Source organism: Oncorhynchus mykiss, chromosome 22, assembly GCF_057628025.1.
Source record: "Oncorhynchus mykiss isolate SJ-2025 chromosome 22, ASM5762802v1, whole genome shotgun sequence".
NCBI lineage: Eukaryota > Metazoa > Chordata > Actinopteri > Salmoniformes > Salmonidae > Oncorhynchus > Oncorhynchus mykiss.
This window is the reverse complement of record NC_143043.1, coordinates 41,938,016-41,956,926: the sequence shown is the minus strand read 5'-3', so window position 1 is coordinate 41,956,926 and position 18,911 is coordinate 41,938,016. Positions and strand designations below refer to the sequence as shown.

The window sequence follows — 18,911 nt, the reverse complement described above, 5'->3', positions numbered from 1 at the left end:
GCCTAAATCATTTATTTTCTATTTTGCAGCTCAGGCGGTTATTCTAGACAAGGCTGTCTTTATCGTTCTCACACAAGTCATTTGCTGAATGCCCAAGCCTATACTACGCCATATACTGGTGTAACATCGTTATTGAATGCAGTTCTAAAACAAGCTCTAGACTTTTATTTTCAAATGAAGCCGGAAGCTGCAAAGAAAATCTAATGTCTGGGCTAGAGTTGCTTGATTGACAAGCTAACTTAAACTAGCTACGTTTGGTTCATGGCCTTTGCAGATGCCACAATACTGAAGAAAGTTTGAATCGATTAAAAAGATCTGTAACTGAGTAAAGGGAGACGTAAACTACAAATTGAATGTGTAAATGTATAGTCTAACGTTTACAGATCTAATTTAAAATGTATACTTCATGTTTCGCACATGGCTTTTCTTACAATCCCAACAATTTACTATGGCTTTTCTTACAATCCTAACAATTTACTATGGCTTTTCTTACAATCCTAACAATTTACTATGGCTTTTCTTACAATCCTAACAATTTACTATGGCTTTTCTTACAATCCAACAATTTACGATGGTTTTTCTTACAATCCTAACAATTTACTATGGCTTTTCTTTACAATCCTAACAATTTACTATGGCTTTTCTTACAATCCTAACAATTTACTATGGCTTTTCTTACAATCCTAACAATTTACTATGGCTTTTCTTACAATCCTAACAATTTACGATGGCTTTTCTTACAATCCTAACAACTTACGATGGCTTTTCTCACAATCCTAACAATTTACTATGGCTTTTCTTTACAATCGTAACAATTTACTATGGCTTTTCTTTACAATCTTAACAATTTACTATGGCTTTTCTTACAATCCTAACAATTTACGATGGCTTTTCTTTACAATCCTAACAATTTACTATGGCTTTTCTTTACAATCCTAAAAATTTACTATGGCTTTTCTTTACAATCCTAACAATTTACTATGGCTTTTCTTACAATCCTAACAATTTACTATGGCTTTTCTTTACAATCCTAACAATTTACTATGGCTTTTCTTTACAATCCTAACAATTTACTATGGCTTTTCTTACAATCCTAACAATTTACAATGGCTTTTCTTACAATCCTAACGATATGTACCGTCAACCTTTTGGCAGCTATCTCGCTCCATAGTTGCTCTCCGAATTTATGATCACTTGGGTTCTGCCAGCTGTGGGCAGGATGGAAATAAACACAAATGTTACGGTACACTTCATTCTGTGAAAAACCACTTGTTCGTATTTATCTCGCAAATCTCAGTTTTGGACAAGAATAACTTTGACCAAAATTATCCTATTTACACTTTGTAGTACATTTTTATACTCGAATACATGTTTTCTACCAGATAAGTTGTTTATTGCCTTCAGTTGCTCTTTAAGTAGTTTGTTGAGGCTTGTTTGATAGGGCCTGGTCTGGAATTTGTCAGCTGGACGTTTTGAAACAACGTCTATCTCCAGAGTTGTTATATGACTGCAGAGAATCAGTAATGGGCTGCCAGAACATGTGGTGAGGCATCATTTGTCAGTTCTTTCTATTTAGTTCAATACAATATATTGATGCAAAGCGTTAAAAACACGGTCGAAGTGTTGTTTTTTTTATTTTTAGATTTTGTCTAATGATTTGTCAACTCACCCACAATTTCTCTGTGCTTCACATCGGAGTGCTGCTGCAGGCTCTTTGCATGTCTTGACCAATCAGATTAAACAGAAAATTGCAGTTTGAGCGGTACAGGCACAAAGCTCATGGCGCGCTCTCCATTTTTCTCAAGTATTAATTTAGTAAGCGTGATAACACATTACTCTCAACAGACACAAGCAAAAACTCATTCATAAATGTAATGCCTAAAAATCCTTTAACCAGTCTCCTCCCCTCCATCTACACAGATTTGACGTGGAATTAACAAGTGACGTCAATAAGGGATCATAGTTTTCACCTAGTCAGTCTAAGTCATGGAAAAAGCATATGTTCCTAATGTTTTGCACACTGTGTTAGTTTAATTATACAGACATTATTATTCAATATGTCCTTATCTGTGATTTGAACTCACAACCTCTTGGTTCATGGCATTCCGATCTTCCTGCTACACCACCATGTCTGTATCATTAAAGCACTTCACCTGTATTCCTACACTTTGAACTTTAAAGTTTATCTCAGCCTTGTTAAAAATACACTCAAGAAAATGTCATGTGAAGTGTTCCAAAAACACATTATTTCACATGTCAAATGTCACATGTCAAATGTTACAAAAACACGTTATCATATGTGAAAGTCATGTATTTTTTCCATAAGGGACTACACGGTTGCAGAGTTTTCATCCTCGCCAGGGGCCATGATTTTTTTTAACCATGTTACCTGATTAGAAAAAATCTGGTCCCATCATAGCCCATATTAAACCTTTTCACAACAGATGAATCACTTCTTATTGTGTAAGGTCCAGAGGTCTACCTGGTTAGGTTACCAGATTAGGAAAAACTACGGGCCCCAGTTTTTATTTTCTTCCGCCAAACCACTCTGGGACCTGTGGTGCCATTTGTGACTCACTGTAACAGAAAACACACACAACTGCCATGTAAACTAAGTGTTTATTAACTGTTTGTTTAAACTGTTATTTCCTCTCTGTCATTTTTACACAGAAACTTCCTCTTCAGATTGAGTCTCAACAACGTGTCTCTCATCCAGGTAAAATAAGTCCACCTCCTCTCTTATCTTGCTGTGTGTTGTCCAGTTACGTATAATCTGATTACAAAAACAAAAAAAAATCAGTTATTCCAGCAAAAATATTGTAATCAGATTAGATACTTTTGAAAAACTCTGATTACTTAGATTACTTTTAAATTCCAAAAGGATCTTTGTGTAAAAGTACATTATGACATCATTTCTGTTTTCTCAATGACATTCAGTTCAGCCTTGGAAAAAAAGCTGCCAGTTTTAAGTTAATTCCACTCGAACGAGTCTGACCAAAAGTCAGTCCACTATGTCGTGATCTTATGCCTCTTAAAGGGTAACTCTCAACCCCAATTTCCGCCTTTGCCCTTGCCCCTTTAAATTTTCAAAACATGCATTCAGTTGAGAAGTAGTGGTTGAGGGGAATTGCTAGTAAATATTCATTTTGGGGGTGGGTAAAGGTAGTTGTACCTGATTCCAAAAGTTTCTCACTAAAATATACCAGGAGTCCACTGGCACGCTCTGATAATAAAATGATGTCAAGGGACGTATTTGCTTATGATGCACATTTAGCTCACAGTGGTAAGGCACTTATTTGCTGACATCTATTGCCACTTGCGGTATAAATTTGAATCCCCCATGGGACGCAAAATAAATGTGGACTCACATTTATTGCGGTATTGTGTTGGGAAGAAAAGTGCAATCATCACCTTGGAAATGAAGATTAATTCAATCCAACTCACATTGCAGTATTTACACAGTAGCTCTTTTTCCAATGGTCAAATGAACTCAGATTGGTCTTTAGTACTGTATAAAAACCTACAACTACTACCAGGGCATCCCTTCTCACAGACATGCTTTCACTTTTAGGAATTAGAAGTGTGTGGCAGGCAATAAATAATGTAGATTAAAAAAAATATATATATATACAGTGCCTTGCGAAAGTATTCGGCCCCCTTGAACTTTGCGACCTTTTGCCACATTTCAGGCTTAAAACATAAAGATATAAAACTGTATTTTTTTGTGAAGAATCAACAACAAGTGGGACACAATCATGAAGTGGAACGACATTTATTGGATATTTCAAACTTTTTTAACAAATCAAAAACTGAAAAATTGGGCGTGCAAAATTATTCAGCCCCCTTAAGTTAATACTTTGTAGCGCCACCTTTTGTTGCGATTACAGCTGTAAGTCGCTTGGGGTATGTCTCTATCAGTTTTGCACATCGAGAGACTGAATTTTTTTCCCATTCCTCCTTGCAAAACAGCTCGAGCTCAGTGAGGTTGGATGGAGAGCATTTGTGAACAGCAGTTTTCAGTTCTTTCCACAGATTCTCGATTGGATTCAGGTCTGGACTTTGACTTGGCCATTCTAACACCTGGATATGTTTATTTTTGAACCATTCCATTGTAGATTTTGCTTTATGTTTTGGATCATTGTCTTGTTGGAAGACAAATCTCCGTCCCAGTCTCAGGTCTTTTGCAGACTCCATCAGGTTTTCTTCCAGAATGGTCCTGTATTTGGCTCCATCCATCTTCCCATCAATTTGAACCATCTTCCCTGTCCCTGCTGAAGAAAAGCAGGCCCAAACCATGATGCTGCCACCACCATGTTTGACAGTGGGGATGGTGTGTTCAGCTGTGTTGCTTTTACGCCAAACATAACGTTTTGCATTGTTGCCAAAAAGTTCAATTTTGGTTTCATCTGACCAGAGCACCTTCTTCCACATGTTTGGTGTGTCTCCCAGGTGGCTTGTGGCAAACTTTAAACAACACTTTTTATGGATATCTTTAAGAAATGGCTTTCTTCTTGCCACTCTTCCATAAAGGCCAGATTTGTGCAATATACGACTGATTGTTGTCCTATGGACAGAGTCTCCCACCTCAGCTGTAGATCTCTGCAGTTCATCCAGAGTGATCATGGGCCTCTTGGCTGCATCTCTGATCAGTCTTCTCCTTGTATGAGCTGAAAGTTTAGAGGGACGGCCAGGTCTTGGTAGATTTGCAGTGGTCTGATACTCCTTCCATTTCAATATTATCGCTTGCACAGTGCTCCTTGGGATGTTTAAAGCTTGGGAAATCTTTTTGTATCCAAATCCGGCTTTACACTTCTTCACAACAGTATCTCGGACCTGCCTGGTGTGTTCCTTGTTCTTCATGATGCTCTCTGCGCTTTTAACGGACCTCTGAGACTATCACAGTGCAGGTGCATTTATACGGAGACTTGATTACACACAGGTGGATTGTATTTATCATCATTAGTCATTTAGGTCAACATTGGATCATTCAGAGATCCTCACTGAACTTCTGGAGAGAGTTTCTTGCACTAAAAGAAAAGAGGCTGAATAATTTTGCACGCCCAATTTTTAAGTTTTTGATTTGTTAAAAAGGTTTGAAATATCCAATAAATGTCGTTCCACTTCATGATTGTGTCCCACTTGTTGTTGATTCTTCACAAAAAAATACAGTTTTATATCTTTATGTTTGAAGCCTGAAATAGGGCAAAAGGTCGCAAAGTTCAAGGGGGCCGAATACTTTCGCAAGGCACTGTATATATCTGCCTGAGGCCTCCCGAGTGGTGCAGTGGTCTAAGGCATTACATTGCTGTGCCACTAGAGATTCTGGGTTCGAGTCCAGGCTCTGTTGCAGCCGGCCGCAACTGGGACACCAGTTGGTGCACAATTGGCCTCATCTGGATTAGGGGAGGGTTTGGCTGGCAGGGATGTCCTTGTCCCGTTGTGCACTCCTGTGGCTGGCCGGGCGCAGTGCACGCTGACACGTTTGCCAGGTGTACGGTGTTTCCACTGACACATTGGTGTGGCTGGCTTCTGGGTTAAGTGGGCATTGTCTCAAGAAGCAGTGCGGCTTAGTTGGGTTGTGTTTCAGAGGACGCATGGCTCTCGACCTTTGCCTCTCCTGAGTCTGTACGGAGTTGCAGCGATGAGACAAGACTGTAACTACCAATTGGATACCACAAAAAAGGGGTTAGTTTTATATTTTTTAAATCTATATATATCTGCCCAATGTGGTATTAGAACTCACAAATATGAGCCAACTGTCTTAGCATACTGCACCACCAATCAGTCATAGCAGTTGGGGAAAAATACAATGACTTGATATGACCACCATTGTCATCTATTTCTTGTTACGATAGATGTAGCAACGAACATAAACATATAATCGTCAAAGCCTACATTTTGTTTTCTTCATAAAAGCACATAGATGTGTATGAAACGGTAATCAAAAACTTTGAATTAAGTCATATGCAGAAATGTGCCTAACTGCCTTTTGAATTTAGTCAAGGAAGCATCATGCAAAATGTATTGGCACACTCCACTTACCAAGGCCATTGAGCGTTGAGGTGGTACCACCCAGCACATCTAGAAGGAAGTGTACTTCATAATGAACCCCTTCCTTGAGGCGGTACCACCCAGCACATCTAGAAGGGAGTGTATTTCATAATGAACCCCTTCCTTGAGGTGGTACCACCCAGCACATCTAGAAGGGAGTGTACTTCATAATGAACCCCTTCCTTGAGGTGGTACCACCCAGCACATCTAGAAGGGAGTGTACTTCATAATGAACCCCTTCCTTGAGGCGGTACCACCCAGCACATCTAGAAGGGAGTGTACTTCATAATGAACCCCTTCCTTGAGGCGGTACCACCCAGCACATCTAGAAGGGAGTGTATTTCATAATGAACCCCTTCCTTGAGGCGGTACCACCCAGCACATCTAGTAGGGAGTGTATTTCATAATGAACCCCTTCCTTGAGATGACAGAGGAACCTTCTCAAGGTGCTTCTACATCACCATTTCAATGGTGGAGTTGAACCGCTAGGGGTAAAAACAGCTAGATGTACTACTAAAAGAACAATATATCACCCTGGCATTGAACTGTCGAAATGAAGACCAGAATTAATGTGTTTCACTATAACTAAGCCTAAAACATCCTGGTTTTCGATTAAAACAACTTTTCATGAAAGTTACTCTTTAAGGGGAAAGTAATCCGATTACGTTACTGATTTTGGGTAATCTCAAAATTACGTTACTGATGACCATTTTGGACACTGTAATGGGTTACATTTAGAATGTAGCCTATCGAACCCTGTCAGTGGTCTTTAACAAACCACACTTATCTGTCTGCAGCCAGCGCTCCTCTCTTCCGCTGGGCTCCCAGACCTGCTCTCATTCTCTCCTTCTCCTCCTCTCTCTACTCCTGTTCTGCCACTCCTTCTTTAACTTTCCTGGCAGCAAATGGCTTGCTGGTATTGATTCTGTGGTTTTGGGACTGGAGTGTTTTCATCTCCTAGGATGGTGGTGGGGTGGTGAAAGAGTGAGTGTTTGGTGTGATGTCTATATGGAGGTAGCTACTGTTACAGGGGTCTACTGTGGGATTACAGTGCATCAGGTAGAGAAGGCTCGTGGTGGTGTGGGACCTGTTTTTAGTATTCCAGCCCTGGAGATTGTACATCACAAACTACAGTTTTTATGAGAGTAAAGTTATACTCAGGGCGGCGGGGTAGCCTCGTGGTTAGAGCATTGGGACAGTAACCGAAAGGTTGCTAGATCGTACCCCTGAGCTGACATGGTAAAAATCTGTTGTTCTGCCCCTGAACAACGCAGTTAACCCACTGTTCCTAGGCTGTCATTGTGAATAAGAATTTGTTCTTAACTGATTTGCCTAGTTAAATAAAGGTAATAAAAAAAATACCAAAAAACAAAAATTTAGTTTCGGTACAATTTTATAAATGCCGACAGATAGTTAGTTAGTTTGACAAGGTGGGATATTTTTGTGTTGGTAAAATTAATTATGCTAGAAATGGCGGTGGAAACATTTTTATGCTCATATTGATATAATAACCATCATCAAAGTAAACTTGGAGTCACGCGATATGATATGTGGTCTCCCACTACAAAACCATGCAGTTTATTAGGCTTCAGATGAAATCAATTATGATGGCCTTCACACGGTGATGAAAGTGCACGGCCGGTCTTGATGCTCCTTTCCAATAATATTGGGGGTCTGATACTGGTGACATGATGATTGATGCTTGACTGCCGTTTGACAAATACAAATATTCTCGCTCTTATCAATAATAATCTAATGTAGACTAGCCTACCTGAACTGTGTCTGTGAGCTGTTAGCTAAAGAACATGTACCCAGACCAGAGCCAAGACTATTGTAATAGTTCCAAAAGTGTCCAACCCCGTCCATCTGGCACTCAAGCAAGACTCAATCAAACACTCCTTGAAAGAACACGAATACTATTTGAACCCAGGTGTGACTAAATCAAATCAAATTTATTTATAAAGTCCTTACATCAGCTGATGTCACAAAGTGCTGTACAGAATCCCAGCCTAAAACCCCAAACAGCAAGCAATGCAGGTGTAGAAGCACGGTGGCTAGGAAAAACTCCCTAGGAAGCCAGGACCTATGAAGAAACACAGAGGAACCAGGCTATGAGGGGTGGCCAGTCCCCTTCTGGCTGTGCCGGGTGGAGATTATAACAGAACATGCCCAAGATGTTCAAATGTTCATAGATGACCAGCAGGGTCAAATAATAATAATCACAGTGGTTGTCGCAGGGGCAACAGTTCAGCACCTCAGAAGTACATGTCAGTTGGCTTTTCATAGCCGGTCATTCAGAGTATCTCTACCGCTCCTGCTGTCTCTAGAGAGTTGAAACAGGAGGGGTCAGGAGACACTGTAGGCCCCATCCTACGGTACTCCCGGACAGGGCCTGTGGAGAGAAGGGAACCGGCCAGCAAGGGTGCCTTTCCGTTCACCTTCACACTCCTGGACCAGACTACACTCAATCATAGGACCTACTGAAGAGATGAGTCTTCACATGGGTAGGTAGACCATTCCATAAAAATGGACCTCTATAGGAGAACGCCCTGCCTCCAGCTGTTTGCTGGAGTCTTGTGACTGTAGCGTACGTGTAGGTATGTACGGCAGGACCAAATCGGAAGATAGGTAGGAGCAAGCCCATGTAATGCTTTGTAGGTTAGCAGTAAAACCTTGAAATCAGCCCTTGCCTAAACAGGAAGCCAGTGTAGAGAAGCTAGCACTGGAGTAATATGATCAAATCTTTTGGTTCTAGTCAAGATTCTAGCAGCCGTGTTTAGTACTAACTGAAGTTTATTTAGTGCTTTATCCGGGTAGCCAGAAATTACAGTATTGCAGTAGTCTAACCTAGAAGTGACAAAAGCATGGATACATTTTTCTGCATAATTTTTGGACAGACATTTCTGATTTTTGCAATGTTACGTAGATGGAAAAAATCTATCCTTGAAACAGTCTTGATATGTTCGTCAAAAGAGAGATCAGGGTCCTTCAGTTTTATTTGAGACGACTGTACAACCATCAAGATTAATTGTCAGATTCAACAGAAGATCTCTTTGTTTCTTGGGACCTAGAACAAGCATCTCTGTTTTGTCCGAGTTTAAAACTAGAACATTTGCAGCCATCCACTTCCTTACGTTTGAAACACAGGCTTCCAGGGAGGGCAATTTTGGGGCTTCACCATGTTTCATCGAAATGTACAGCTGTGTGTCATCCGCATAGCAGTGAAAGTTAACATTATGTTTCAGAATAACATCACCAAGAGGTACAATATATTGTGAAAACAATAGTGGTCCTAAAACGGAACCTTGAGGAACACCGAAATGTACAGTTGATTTGTCAGAGGACAAACCATTCACAGAGACAAACTGATATCTTTCCGACAGATAAGATCTAAACCAGGCCAGAACTTGTCCGTGTAGACCAATTTGGGTTTCCAATCTCTCCAAAAGAATGTGGTGATCGATGGTATCAAACTCAGCGCTATGGTCTAGGAGCACGAGGACAGATGCAGAGCCTCAGTCTGACGCCATTAAAAGGTAATTTACCACCTTCACAAGTGCAGTCTCAGCGCTATGATGGGGTCTAAAACCAGACTGAAGCGTTTTGTATACATTGCTTGTCTTCAGGAAGGCAGTGAGTTGCTGTGCAACAGCTTTTTTTAAATTGAGAGGAATGGGAGAATCAATATAGGCCGATAGTTTTTAAAAACATTTCTGGGTCAAGGTTTGGCTTTTTCAAGAGAGGCTTTATTACTGCCACTTTTAGTGAGTTTGGTACACATCCGGTGGATAGAGAGCCGTTTATTATGTTCAACATAGGAGGGCCAAGCACAGGAAGCAGCTCTTTCAGTAGTTTAGTTGGAATTGGGTTCAGTATGCAGCTTGAAGGTTTAGAGGCCATGATTATTTTCATCAATGTGTCAAGTGATATAGTACTTAAAAACGAATGCACATTTCGGGGAGAGGTTGAGTGAAATGAGTGAATGCTGTATGTTGGTCTGACTCTACAGCACAACAACCTGTTTTTCTGCACTGAGAAGGATGGATGGATGAATGAAAGCATGTCACCACACACAGACTTAGGCTTCTATGACAAAGTGCTCTTTCAGCACGGTCACAACAGAGTGACATAATATGTGAGCAGCTGCCACCAGTGTGCCAATGTCAATGTTTCCCCACTGGGCAAAAACTGGTTGAATCAACATTGTTTCCATGTCATTTCAACGAAATAAATCAATGTGATTGAATAAAGGTGTAAAACTGATTTGATTTGCAAGAAGACATCAACTTATAAGGACATTTAGTCTTTTTTTCACCCAACTTTGAACCTAAATCCAATGACATGGTCATTTTTTGTTGTTGATTTCAAGTTGAATTCACGTTAGTCGACAACTCAACCAACTGTAAATCAAAACTAGACGTTAAACTGACATCTGTGCCCAGTGGTCCTTTGTTTTTGGTGCTCTTGTCTTTTTTTTGTATGTGGAAGAGGACTGGGGTTGGTGAGTTTTGCACACTGTTTCTGTACTCGGTAAAATGGTTCTGGCAGTCCTGAAATGAACCATGTCTTTCAACATCTGTACGCCCGCGTGCACACACACACACTCTTTATTGTCTTGTCTTGAGCTGGGGGATAAACAAGGCAGCTCCCTCTTCATTCTGTTCTAACTGGAGGTGTCATTAGGTGTGCCAGGGCCCAAATCGATGAGCACAGAACATTGCTGCTGCCCAGTTAGTAGGAGAGGATCTGAGCCTGCCAGCATGCCTAAAGAGATGGAAGGACGCTGCTTCAAACTATTCCTCTTCCTCCTCCTGCCTGTTAGCCTGAACCATACACAGCAGCAGGAGAGAGCTATCCAACCCAGTCCCGGAGGACCTAAGGGTTGGCTGGCTTCAGCCCTGCACAATCACACAGACCTGAAATGGAGGTCAGGTATTGAAATGGGGTGAAAGTGAGTCTACATTTACCTGCTGTCCTCTAGTTGAAACGAGTCTCTGATTGATTGAGAAGTAACTGGAGTAACAACCACTATTCACTATTCAGTCAGAGCAGACCTATTCATGCATTTTAATGGCAGCCCAGTCTTTATCAAAGCTGACCCATTATCCCTGTAACTACATCCCTTTTGAGCGTCCCTACCTCGTCTGTCTGTGTCTCTGTCTCTCTCTTCCCTGTCTCATCATCCCTCTCTCTCTCTCTGCCCCTCTCTCTATGTGACGCTATTAGAGTCCCCCTGTGTGTTGCTTAGAGGACTATAATGGAACAGCCCAGCGATGGAGCTCACCTTCCCATGCCAAACACGCAGCTCCTGTCAGGAGAGATGAAGGGGAGAGATGAGGACAGAGGGGTGAGGACAGGCCTTTTAGTTCTCCCCTTGCTGGGGGGAGAAGGGAGGAAAAAAGGGAGAGATGTGGGAGGAAAGGGGGGAAGGACAGACCTTTTAGTTTTCTCTAAGGAGGGGGGAGTGCTGATGCTGGCTTTGAAGGCGGACCCAGGCTATTCAAACAGACACGTGGGAGAACACCTGTCATAGACATTAGTGGGAAGGCAAGCGTGGAGGAGAGGAAAAGGGGAGATTGAGAGGGAGAGACAGAGGGAAGGGGATAAATACAGTGGTCATCAGAGGAGAGAGAGACCTATCCAACCAAAAAACACAGGCACAGAAAACCTTAGCTTACGCCTTCTCTACGGTGAATCACTAAAACAATGCATAAATACTGTAAGATAAAAGAAGGAATAGCATGCCAGAAAACCGCTCAATGTGATTGAAAAATCCATTGAATCAAATCACTTCTGGGAACATTGGAACACACTAAACAATCAACAACACGAAGAGCTATCTATCCAGAATGGAGATGTATGGATAAACCACTTATCCAACCTTTTTGGACATATAACAAAAAACCAAGAACAAAAACATATACTGTACATGATCATATACTAAACTTAGAATCAACTACTAAAGACTACCAGAACCCACTGGATTCTCCAAATACATTGGAATGGCTACAAGACCAAATATAAAACCTCCAACCCAAAAAGGCCTGTGGTGTTGATGGTATAGTATACCAGAATCAGCGTCAACAGCAATCTCTGAAAAATCCTTTGCACTATCATCAACAGCAGACTCCAACATGTCCTCAGTGAAAACAATGTCCTGAGCAAATGTCAAATTGTCTTTCTACCAAAATACCGTACAACAGACCACGTATACACCATGCACACCCTTAGTGACAAACAAACCAACCAAAACAAAAGCTTTTGTGCTTTCAAAAAAGCTTTTGATTCCTTTTGGCATGAGTGTCTGCTATACAAATGTATGGAAAGCGGTGTTGGGGGGGGGGAGGAACATATTGCAATATACAATTAATTTACACAAACAACAAGTGTGCAATTAAAATTGGCAAATAAACACATTTCTCTCCTCAGGGCCATGGGGTGAACTCAGAAATCAAATATCTACTGTTTGCTGATGATCTGGTCCTTCTGTCCCCATCCAAGATGGGCAGCATCTTAGCATTTAGCTCTTCTGCACAGATTCTGTCAGACCTGAGTCCTTTCAGTAAATCTCAGTAAGACAAAAATAATGGTGTTCCAAAAACGATCCAGTTGCCAGGACCACGAATACAAATTCCATCTGGACACCGTTGCCTTTGAGCACACAGAGAATTATACCTACTGTGGCTTAAACATCAACACCACAGGTAACTTCCACAAGGATTTGAACGATCTGAGAAACAGGGCAAGAAGGACCCTCTACGCCATCAAAAGGAACATAAACTCGACATTCTTGGCTAAAAATACTCCAATCAGTTATTGAACCAATTGCCCTTAATGGTTGTGAGGTATGTGGTCCACTCACCAACCAATAATTCACAAAATAGTACAAACCCAATTGAGACTCTGCATGCAGAATTCTGCAGAAATATACTTTGTGTGCAATGCAAAACTGCAAACAATGCAGAGCAGAATTAGGACTATACCCGCTAGAATCCAGAAAATATCTGTTCAATTCTACAACCACCTAAAAGGAAGGGATGCCTACATATTCCATCACAAAGCCCTTACCTGCAGAGAAATGAACCTAGAGAAGAGTTCACTCAGCCAGCTGGTTTTGGGGCTCTGTTCACAAACAGACCCCACAGAGTCCCAGGACAGCAAAACAATTAGACCCCACCAAATTAAGCAAGAAGATAACAATTTGACACGCTGGAAAGAATCAAACAAAAACAGAGCAATTTCAAATGCTATCTGGCTCTAAACAGAGAGTACACAGTGGCAGAATACCTGACCACAAAAGTAAGAAAATCCTTGACTATGTACAGACTCAGTGAGCATAGCCTTGCTATTGAGAGAGGCCGCCATAGGCAGACCTGGCTCTCGAGAGAAGACAGTCTAAGTGCACACTGCCCACAAAATTAGTTGGAAACTGAGTTCCATTTCCTAACCTCCTGCTAAATGTATGATCACCTTAGAGATGCATATTTTCCACAGATCATATTCCAGAATTTGAAAAAAAGTTCAACACTGACATTTAGGTCATACACGTGTCACATGTTGCATAGGTTTTCAGTGTATCTGCATGACACCATCCAAAGGGAAACTAAAAGAGGAACGCAGATGAAGGAAGCAGCTAGAGCAATCTTCCTTCCTTTCTCTCTCTCTCTCTCTCTCTCTCTCTCTCTCTAATTCTCCTGTTCTTCTCTCTCTCTCTAACTCTCCTGTTCTTCTCTCTCTCTCTCTCTCTCTCTCTCTCTCTCTCTCTCTCTCTCTCTCTCTCTCTCTCTCCCGTTCTCTCTCTCTCTCTCCTGTTCTCTCTCTCTCTCTCCTGTTCTCTCTCTCTCTCTCTCTTCTGTTCTCTCTCTCTCTCCTGTTCTCTCTCCTGTTCTCTCTCTCTCTCTCTCTCTAGTTACGTTTTTTCTCTCCCTTCTCTCTCTCTCTAACTCTCCTGTTCTTCTCTCTCTCTCTCTCTCTCTCTCTCTCTCTCTCTCTCTCACCTTCTCTCTCTCTCTCTCTCCTGTTCGCTCTCACTCGTCCCCTCTCTCTCCTACTCTCTCCCTCACTGTCTCACTCTGCTGTGTGTTTTGTGTGGAGCTGGCAGACTACATCACACAAACCCACTCTCAGCAGGGGCCAAGAGGACAGAGTGTGTGGGTGTGACTCAGAGAATCCCACCACATACCTCACCACATCCCTCACTCTAGCTCCCCTACGGTGAGAGGATGAGAGACCGAGTGATACGTTCCAGGAAAAGGAGTGCACTGACAATTGTGTCAGATGTTCTTACCCAAAAAGGATGCAGTGATCCCACACGGTGTGTGTGTGTGTGTGCCAATGACAAAGGAGATCATTAATTCACATACACCCCCCTCACCACCATACCTACCAGCTCGGAATCCTAAGCACAAAAACTTTCAAGTATGTGTGAGCACCACAGGAGTTTGGTGGCACCTTAATTGGGGAGGACGGGCTTGTGTTAATGACTGGAGCGGAATGATTGGAATGTTATCAAATACATCAAACACATGGTTTCCATGTGTTTGATAACATTCCATTTGCTCTGGTTCCAGCCATTTTTATGAGCCGTCCTCCCCTCCACTGGTGGGCATATTCTATCAGTATCAAGGGAAATGATTTAGATTTCCGCAGAACCGTGAGTGAGCATAGAAGCAGTAGCTTCTTCTCCACAAAGACCAGAGAGGTGGGCTATAAAATCCATGTTGGCCATTTGTAGGCATTCCATGGATGTGTCCTGTGCAGATATTTTATGATGGGTTAGGTACAGTATGTGCAGTGATGGGCAGTATTTCTGTATTTGAAATACGTATTTGAATTACTTCTGAGTATTTTGTCATTTCTATTACACTGGGCTGAACTACTCTCCAATGTATTTTGTATTTGCAAAATACTGTAATTTGTCTTTTCAAAATATGAAATACTTTTCTGTATAATTTTTATAGTGGTTTACATTTTGTGGCCCACCTTTCACCCTGCATTGGTATCAGAAGTCTGATATCACTATGGTGTGACAAAAACATCTGCTATAAACTATATAAATGTATATGAAAAATCCAGAATTGCAAAGCAAGCCAAGTATTATTCTAATAAGTTCCGCCCCATATGTCATTGTCACATATACATGTACATTTTGGTAATTTAGCAGACATACTTATCCAGAGGGACTCAACTAAGGTAGATAAACAACAACATACATTTTTGTAACCGTTTCTGAGAATATTGTTGCTGTTCGGGCTGGCTACTTGCAAAAGTATTTGAAAATACAAAATACATATATTTTAATTAATCGAATTACAAAATACAAGTACACAATACAAGTATACAAGTATTTTGTGGTTTATTTTGGTACAGATACAAATTACTGTAAAGATAAATGTATCTGGATCAGCGGTCTAAGACACTGCATCTCAGTGCTAGAGGCGTCACTACAGACCTGGTTTGATTCCAGGCTGTATCACAACTGGCCGTGATTGGTAGTCCCATAGGGCGGCGCACAATTGGCCCAGCGTCGTATGGGTTAGGGCTTGGCTGGGGTAGGCCGACATTGTAAATAAGAATTTGTTCTTGACTGACTTGCCTAGTTAAAAAAAATTGTAATTGTACAGTATTTAGTCATTTTTGCCCATCCATGGGTATGTGTTGGACAGGCCAGAAAGCCCTGGAGGCTATGAGGGCCAGAAGGGGAGTGCTGAGGTGGACTAAGGTGAAATAAATAATTTAATTCTCTTTCTCTCAATTCAAAAAGCCTTTATTGGCATGGGAAACATGTTTACATTGCCAAAGCAAGTGAAATAAACAATCAACAAAAGTAAGATACAAAGCAATATAAAAAAAGACAATGAACATTTAACAGTAAACATTTCACGACTCCCTTAGAATGCAAGATTACACATGATAGTCAGCTTTTTCCAGTCCGTTTCAAACCAGAACACCTATATCTCCCAAGTGTTCAGATTTTAACACTCGTGTTTACTTTCCCATTACTTTCCCATTGTCCTGTTGAGTGCATTTAGTCATTAGACATTGATGTGACTTTTACATGCCTTTTAGTCAGATTAGTGTTAGGAATGTCTGTCACCTTACATACATTTCAGCACAACTGAACAGAACATTTGATTTAAGAAATCTTTTCAAACACACAGTGTTGTTACTCAGCTAATTTTCTTTATCTCTCCTGAGTGAAAAAGATGTGGGAGTGGCTTCATTATCAAATTTCCCAGCATGCTTTGTTGGAGGTAGATTTTTTGAGTAGTTTGTTTTAATATCATAATTCTTTATCTATGTTTCCTCATGCACATTAATTAATTGATCTTGTAATATAGAAAGATAAGCGAAAAACATTTCTAATTCTATAAGGCGTTGGATTTATTGCACCTGTTACCGAGATGGTTTTTCCAGTTTAGATGGTTTAGCTGGACAAAGTTGTTAAATCTTCCCTATGTCTTGAATCTGATAGGCATTACTAATCATTTCACAAACTACCATGTTGAAACTTGCTGGTCTGCAAAGGTCTAGGATTTTTGAAGGTTTCAGGGACAAGAATTTATTGAACAAAACAATGTCTCTGTCACTAACAATCAAAGTCATGGGTGGGTATCTCTCACATACACTTGAAATGCTGGGAAATATGCAAATATGACTTTACACGCTGCAGTGTTAAAACAACACCTCAGGGCCGGTTTCCCAGACCTGTGTCCAGCCTAGAACTGGACAAAAAAATATTCTTAATGGAGATTACTGTTGAACGTAGCATGAGGCAGCGCTTTGTTTATTGTTTTGGCAAGTTTTGAAGTGTCTGAAAATGTGTTTTATTGGAAAAGTTTGGTTACTAGCTAGCTACCTTTTGATTTTGGATCCCGCAACGAGGTTGGCATCAGTTGCTGGAACCACTGCTATCTGTCCAGGAATCATACCAATCAAGGGTCTGATGATGAGCTGTTTGGCGTATCAGCTAGCCTAGCTGCCACTGTTAGCTGCCTATTAAGTTAGCAGGGTTTCCTTGAGGGCTTGAATGCAGCCCGCGATGCAGTTAGCCCTTGTGGCTGGGACTGTGGCTGTCTAGATCCCTACAGTTTGTTGGTCTTTCCATCTTCCCTGTGACCTGCCCTGTCTGGAATTGCGGGGAGTAACAGCGTAGCCTACATTGCTACCATGACAAAGACCAAAGCCGGTGTGAGTACCGTTGATGACAGTGGTGTCTCTTTATCACAGGTGAAGGATATTGTAAACAAACTAAATTAGTTTTACAAGCAGTTGTTACAACAAGAAAATTGATTCAAGTACTGTGTCAAAATACTGGTGGAGTCAACTAATAGAAGAATGGACGACCTGACCAGAGAGGTCCAGGACCTGAAGAACAGTTTGCAGTTCTCCCAGGGTCAGCTCGATGAGTTTAAACAGGAAAACGGCAAGATTACAAAAATCTCTAAGTCATTGAGAAAGGACATTCTGTATGTAAATCCATGATAACAATGACAGAGAAATCAGATTATTTTGGGTGACAAGGCGGAACGACATTGTTGTAGACGGGATTGCAGAATCTACACATGAGACCTGGACGGAGTCTGAGGACAAAGTGAGGGAAATGATCTAAGAGAAACTGAAGATGGACCACAGGAAGATTGCATTGGAGCACGCCCACAGGACTGGAAAACCCACCATCGACCGAGGTGACAGGCCCAGGCCGATCTGCGGTTCTGGAATGACCCAAGGACTATCTTGAAGCTGTGTGCCAGAAGAGAAAATGTATTATTCCGGCCATGAAAGCTGCCAAAGCACGTGGGGACATTACTTATATCCAATATGACAGGCTCATTGTACACCCTCCCTCCCAAAAGCCTGGAAACGATGAGAGCCAAGCCTATGGGTTCTTAGCTTTAACCCCGCAGCACACACACACGATTACACACACCAACTGATTAATGGACTGCTAAATGTATGTTTTTTTTCTCTTGCTTTGTTTTTTCTTTTCCATATTATGTCTATCTCAGAGAAGCTACCCAGGAAAAGGCTGAAAATACCCAATATTAATATATTTAGCCTTAGAAATAAGGTTCATGAAAGCAAAAACTTGTTAACATCAGATAACATTAACATATTAGCCATTTCTGAGACTCATTACAAGGGTACAACATCTATAGAAGAGACAGAAATGCTCATAGGGGAGATTTGCTATATATATTCAGAGCCATATCCCAGTAATGTTTGAAGAAGATCTCATGTCAAGTGTTATTGAAGTACTGTGGCTGCAGGTTCACCTGCCTCATCTAAAGCTCATTATTTTGGGGTGGTTCTATAGGCCACCAAGTGCTGACAGTCAGTTTCTAAATAATTTGTCTGAAATGCTTGAAAGTGTATATGATGTAAACAGAGAGGGGGACCTGAATATTGACTGGTTTTCATCAAGCTGGCTGCTCAAAAGGAAGCTTCTCACTGTACCCAGTGCCTGTAATCTGGTTCAGGTTATTAATCAACCAACCAGAGTGGTTACAAACACTACAGGAACAAGATCATCCACATGTATCGATCACATCTTTACTAATAATGTAGAACTTTGTTCTAAAGCTGTATTCGTACCCATTGGATGCAGCGATCAAAATATAGTGGCTATATCCAGGAGAACCAAGGTTCCAAACGGGGCCCTTAAAGTAGTGTATAAGAGATCACACAAACATTTTTGCTGTGACTCTTATGTGGATGATATAAAATATATGTATTGGTCTGATGTGATTAATGAGGAGCATCCAGATGTTGCACTTGATGAATTTATGAAACTGCATCTTCCAATTATTGAGAAACATTGAGTGTTGACTGTTAGAACTATTTAGGCTCCATGGATTGAT

At 41.1% G+C, this 18,911-nt stretch overlaps 1 protein-coding gene across 11 annotated transcripts in view; it reads left to right on the top strand.

Annotated features, from left to right (window-relative positions):
* The window catches only part of LOC110501806 (semaphorin-5B), a 289,412-nt gene that overhangs the window by 122,582 nt on the left and 147,919 nt on the right, over positions 1–18,911 (top strand). For all 11 annotated transcript variants that reach the window (XM_090216092.1, XM_036959221.2, XM_090216091.1 and 8 more), the window contains one exon: positions 2,671–2,716. In XM_090216092.1, coding sequence (XP_090072218.1) covers positions 2,671–2,716 — 46 coding nt within the window. The remainder of the gene's footprint in view (positions 1–2,670; positions 2,717–18,911) is intronic.